The 6,204-nt window shown below is 36.7% G+C and overlaps 1 protein-coding gene across 3 annotated transcripts in view; it reads right to left on the bottom strand.

The window, feature by feature from the left end:
- Positions 1 to 6,204, bottom strand: part of mcf2b (MCF.2 cell line derived transforming sequence b) — a 25,758-nt gene that overhangs the window by 6,118 nt on the left and 13,436 nt on the right. Inside the window, exons 18-23 of one of the 3 annotated variants that reach the window (XM_014017649.1) lie at positions 4,957 to 5,097; positions 4,571 to 4,786; positions 4,313 to 4,405; positions 4,158 to 4,236; positions 3,873 to 3,918; positions 885 to 1,057 (exon numbers count right to left, since the gene is read on the bottom strand). In XM_014017649.1, coding sequence (XP_013873103.1) covers positions 885 to 1,057; positions 3,873 to 3,918; positions 4,158 to 4,236; positions 4,313 to 4,405; positions 4,571 to 4,786; positions 4,957 to 5,097 — 748 coding nt within the window. The remainder of the gene's footprint in view (positions 1 to 884; positions 1,058 to 3,872; positions 3,919 to 4,157; positions 4,237 to 4,312; positions 4,406 to 4,570; positions 4,787 to 4,956; positions 5,098 to 6,204) is intronic. The other 2 variants (XM_014017651.1, XM_014017650.1) reach the window with 2 other exon arrangements.

Here is a 6,204-nt window from a genome sequence, read left to right as displayed (position 1 = left end):
GGATATAGCTCTCTAGCACCGATGACCTAGGTGATGTCATAATTTACCCAGAATGCTTTGCATGTAAATAAAATGGCCCCGTCCACGTTACATATTTTTAAACTTTTAGTTTAAAATGATAAAAACTGAACATCCTACAGAATTTTACAGTCTTTATTTTACAGTTAAAGTGTATGTTTATCAGATAAAGTCTAATGTTACAACTAATCGGGGATCCCTTTAAAATTTTCCACTAACGTTTAATTGTTATTTTGCTCACTGTTCTTACATTTTGCTAATTTTTACTAAATGTTAAATTTAAATGTTAAAAAATRTATTTAAATATTAAATCCTAAATCTAAATAAGTAAATCTAAATGTAAAAGTTAAATCTTAAGTTCACATTTAGGTAACAAATTTGCAGTCACAGCCAGCGTCTGAGCCGTAAGGAAGCGCAATAACGCTATAACCCAACAAAGTTGTCGCAGAATGATGACATCATCCTGCTTAGCTAAAAAATAAATATAATAAAAAATGCATAAATAAAATTAAAATCCTGCTTAGCTAATGCTAACACCACTAACGCTTCTGTGGCAGCCCGATCCGCACTGTCAGCTCTTATGCTAAATGATAGACTTCTGGAATGTGCTCGATTTAGGAAAAATTCTGTTTTTTTTTTCTATACTTAATTGTAAAGATGTAGCAAAATGCTACATGCTAAAAACAATGCTTCTGGGACAGTACGGATCGTGCTTCCGGGACGGATTGGGCAGCCACAGCTTCTAACCCTGATGCCCCAGAGTACGAGTAAGAGTTCAGTACGGCTGAAACAAATGTGGACCCAAATGAACCAAATCAACGCAGTGAAGAAAAGAAGGCTAAACACGAGCTACAACTCCTACTCACTGCGTCGAGGTGACTGAACAACAGGGTCTGAGTGGGCGGGGCTCGAATAGGTTGACTCCTCCCCTCTGAACTTGTGGGAGTGGCTTGTCGCTGAAGAGCTGTGAGGAACAGGAAGACACGCTGAGCAGCCGTCCACCGGCGCGCCACCCCACGACACACACACGTCTGATGCACTAAACCACACGAGCAGAGAGACAGAGACGAGCACGACAAACGAGACAAGCAACAACATCCAGCGTGTCACAAAACCAGCTCCGACTTCATCCACATTCAAGGACGTTAACCACGGCATTCCTGGGAATTCACATATTTTCCAGCATCTGAATCCAAAGATCTTTGTTCATTCTGATCAGACTGCCACAATATATGGAACTTTCATTTTACATAAAAAATATTCTACACTCCAATTAAAAGACATTTSTAAATAATAAAGAGTGTTTTAATTTGTTTTAGGCAGCGGATGTGTAAAATATGCAAAAAGAAGTTTACTGAATCTAAAAAATACAGTTAATAATTAAAACATATAATCTGAAATAATTTAACTAACCCATCTGACAGATTATAAGACTGACTTGATCTTTTTGTTTAGAGCATTGTTTAATCTCCCTGCTTTGTCCGTATATATTCATGTTCATATTTCATAGATTTTTAATATTTGTATTTTTATTAACCAGTCTGTTTATAAAGACTTGCTTTTCTATATTTGAAATGTTTTGCACACTTTTTATAGATTCCCTACAGAATTTTGTTTATTTATTTATTTATTTATTTATTTATTTATTTATTTATTTATTTATTTATTTATTTATTTATTTTTGGCTGACTGTCTCTAAAATATGCAGTTTTTTTTCCTTTTTTTAGGATATTTCAAGTCTCATCCAGAAAATTTTATCGTTATTTTTAAAGAAGCTGTCATAAAATGAATAACTCTTTCTACAGTTAAGTTTTTTGCTGCGCTATAATGAACATCAGCCACAGAATCAATACTGACGGTTTGCTAATTTCTCCTAAAACAGTAAAAGACAAATGGTTTATTGTGATAAATTTCCTGCATAATAAACAAACACCATGTGTTGTTACACTGACAAGACTCAAACATTCACCATGCTGGCATGCTAACAATAACTACAACATTAACAWTGCAAACACACACATAAACACTCCATAATGTAGTTCAGACTTCATCTTGGTGAGGCGCTACAGTGAACAAGCTGACAAYAACTATAAAATGGTGGAAATGCTAATAAAAGGTTTGAATGTTGTTGTTGTTTTTTACTTATTTACAGATGGATTAAGAGGCATWCATCTATTCTGATACACAATTTATTTTTATCCTTATCCAGGATCATCAGCTTCTATACAGTGTCATATTTCTATGTGAACCTGTGAGCTGTACTGTCCAATTAAACTAGAAACTATAGAAAAAATGATAATGTAGAGAAATGTACGGAACCCATTCAGTGACACTGGATATTGGATTAGATAAAATTAATGTGTGGCCACAAGATAATTCTTGCAGTAATTTCCATGCAGAGACTGTTGGTTGTTTACATGGACRACTTTAAATTAATAAAATTTTATTATATATGTTGCAGCTTTAAGCATACATGTMAACCCCTTCTGACGTGAGCATCACAAATTCGGACTTTTCTCAAAAATCCGTATTACTGTCGGCTGCGGAGATGGCAGCACCTTCAGCATAAAGCAGGAGGAAGGGAGAACTTATTTCTAACAGCAAAGCGGGTTGTAAAATGTTATTTATTGTTTTTTAATGCCCTACAGGCTCTGAAATGTAAAATAAAATTGAAACTGAGTTTTTAAAAAAACTCTGCAAAACTTGAAAAAAATCGGTAAGTTTTGATCTATTCGTCGGTATTCCTGCAAAATGAGGGAAAATCCGTGTAAATTGTGGACAATCTGTACAACTTGACATGTATTTATAAAGCACAGATGACGACTGAAGTTGTCTTTGTCAAAAAAAGCTTTTTGTTTTTTTAACTAAACACAAAAAAAACCTCCTCTGTCACCCCRTACTTTTTCTGCAGGAGTCAGAGTTATGTCACAATCAGGAAACTGTCGTTCATTGTTAACTCATAAATAATAGTATGAAAAATGAACCATTTAGATTACACCAGAACATGATAATAAGTGTGGGGGACCCTGGAACAGCTAAAATCAAAACAGGGTATTCTTATATAATACGACTCCAGACAGTTTAAAGGGGCAAATTATGTGTTTCTCAGGCATACATTTAAATACTATACCATAATAAAGTATCTATGTCACCTTTAGTTGTTATTAAAATGCTGTTTTTACATTTAAATAGAAAATAAACTTWTCTTCTCATCACTTCCTCTTCTTAAGGCCTTGAAATTGGCCTCTGTCTCTTTAAGAACCACCTTCTGCTTCTGTCCCGCCCATTGGGGTGGGGAGGGGGGCATTATGCAGTTTACTTGGCATCTGAAAATACATTTCCTCAAAGGTATTTTTAATCTGAAAAGAGCTTCACTAAGTGAGAAGTAGTTAGGAGCTCAGCAGACAGTTAAGTTTCACTTTCAGTTTCACCCGAGAGCCTGATGGAGTCATGGGTGGGGTGTGTGTGTGTGTGTGTGTGTGGGGCAGTGCATGAGGAAGCTCAGCTTAAAGACACGTCCCAAAAGGCGTTTCTGGTCCCCACCTGTCGTTTTGCTCCTCAGCATGGCTTCCTCAAACCGCTGCAGGATTTCTCAAACATGCATGAATGAGTCAAAGCATGTTTTTTATAAGAGTATACAGTAACATTATAACATGATATAAAACTCAAAAAAGTTGATTTTACATGATATTGCCCGTTTAACAAAAAATCTCTCTCAAAGAGACACAGCTGCTCAACTCGTTGCCACACGTTAATTTTTTTTATTCCAGTATCACTGGAAGGGCTCCGTGAAAAAAAACCCATACATTTTTAGAGCTAATTGGTGGCTGTGGAGTTTGTGCAAAGAGACTCACCTGTCAGAGAGAGGGTTGTCTGAAGGGGGAAGAGATGGAGTGTCATCTGAGAAAAGATCAAATTCATCGAGTAAGAGAATGGAAATTTGCAAACCATACTAACATTCAAATAAAAAAAGAGCTATTCTGTTGAGTTCTCAGAAAAAGTGAGCAGTAAAAAAACAAACTGAAAACAGCAGAACTGATCTAATGGAAAAACAGTTCTGCTCTACAAGAAAAAAAAACTATTTCAGAAAACAAAAATGAAAGCAGATGTCTTAAAAGATGCACATCAATGATAAAAACCTTGATGTAGTTTTTGCTGGTTGGAAAGAATTTTTTGAATCTCTGCCAGCCAGGTGACTTTGACCTCAGCCGTGGGAGCCTAGACAGACGAACACAGGATGTCAGAAAAACACAAACTATTACTCACTGTGATTATGAAACAGAGGTTTAAGTACCTGAACTATGTACACCACCTCCCTGCCACTGTAACAGATCTCAAACTTCTTCATGTCTCCTTTCACGTTTTCTGTGATTCCCACTGAGCTCATCTGTGGAAAAAGACACATTTGACGATCACTAAATGAAAACTGCAACAAAAGCTGGGTATTTAAGATTTCTTCGTCRTTTACTTCAAACAAATCGATGTTTTCTATTTTTAAAAGAAGTACGAGCAGGATTCAGTCTGATCATGTGAACGAGTGATGAATGGTTACTCTGAGGCAGGACTTGAAGCTGTAGAAAGGCGTCCTGTCATGGCTGTCTTCGTCCCTCCTCTTGCAGAAGAGCAGAGCGTGCTCGTAGAGGAAGAGATGCCGCTGCATGGGCTTGAATCTGGCCAGCTCCTTCATCCGCACCGCTGCCCGTTTGTGGCTGATCCACACGCTGAAGCTTCCTTGGAGGATTACACGGCCCAGCTGGCTGAGATCACCCTGAGCCGAGGACAGAAACACAAACAGAAAYGTTTCCAGCAGCAGGAAATTCATCACTAAAATCATTTATTTTGAAGCATTGGATGCGTTCTTTGATAATAGTAGGAATTTGGTTGCAAAACCTTAAACGTTGTACAATAAATCAGTTCATTTCTGTCTGATTTATTGACCTGAGTGTGTAGCACCTGATATCCAGTGATGGCTATCTGATGCATGGAGTCGTTGACAGACTTGAGCAGCTCCAGCATGGAGTCCAGAGCCTCCTGCAGCTCGCAGCGGAACTGCTCCTCCACGCAGTGCTTCAGCAGCTCCTGAGCAAAAACAGACACACAGGATGACATGTCAGCCGTCTGAACCCTTATCTAATCTAAGAAACTGAAACCAGTCTCTCAGACGGTTGGTTTCCTGCTCAGATAATCTAATAAATTAAATCTAACTGTCATCAGCTCGTCTCTGAGCACGTTTCCTACAGCGACAGCTAAAGTTAGTGCTGTTGTCTTTCTCTGGTAAATCAACCACTGCAAACTGATATCACCTAATCTGCGATATACGTACTGAAAAATAGAGTCATGTAAAAGCACTGGCAGAGGTCAAGATATAAAAACTCAGTAAATATAGAACAAGGAACAGTTTCAAACAAATCCCAGGTAATAAAATATGTCCCCATCACATCAAACAGATCAAAGCACATTTTCTGATTTCCTGATTGTTTTTAAGCTACATTTTACAGATCATCCTGAGCAGTTCCAGATATATGCCTTGAGTTGTCTTTCTGATCAGGATAACTCATTGGCATTTGATTTGAATCCTATTTTTAGGTTTTTCTAACGAGGAATGCTTAATGTCAATTCAAAGAAGAAACCCTATGGAGCTAAATTTGTTCAAAATTTAAAAAAATTGAAACTGAAAAAAGGAGATTTGAAAATGAAAAATAATTTTGATACTGAAAAAATAATTTTAAACTGAAAAACAATGCATCGAAATCTGGAAAAGTATCAGACATCTTGTCTTTTCAGTTTCAACAATTTTTTTTTCAGTTTCAATTTTTTTATTTTCAGTTTCAGACTTATGAGTCCGATTTATCTCCATAAAACCCCAAACAATGTTTAGATCTTAAGATTTACCAGCTAGAAACAAAAACAGCTGTGCTAGCTCGCAAGAAAAAAGGCAAAAATGAAAGACTTTTCAGCTCAAAATCATGTTTTTTGCGGATAATGCTCAAAAAAGATCTGAGATTATATTTCAGGTATTTCATTAGATCAGGTATTTATTCTTTTTATTTTGATCAAATGTAATTACAGCTGCCTATTTCTCCACACTTTGGATGGTTTGATTTGATGGGTCTCGTGGGTGGTAGTGTGTTTTTTTAAAAATCAACACATATCTATATGAAGGCAAAAAATGTCCATCTTACCAAG

The sequence above is a fragment of the Austrofundulus limnaeus genome, unplaced genomic scaffold, assembly GCF_001266775.1.
Source record: "Austrofundulus limnaeus strain Quisiro unplaced genomic scaffold, Austrofundulus_limnaeus-1.0 Scaffold174, whole genome shotgun sequence".
Taxonomy (NCBI): domain Eukaryota; kingdom Metazoa; phylum Chordata; class Actinopteri; order Cyprinodontiformes; family Rivulidae; genus Austrofundulus; species Austrofundulus limnaeus.
This window is presented reverse-complemented; position numbering and strand designations above follow the sequence as displayed.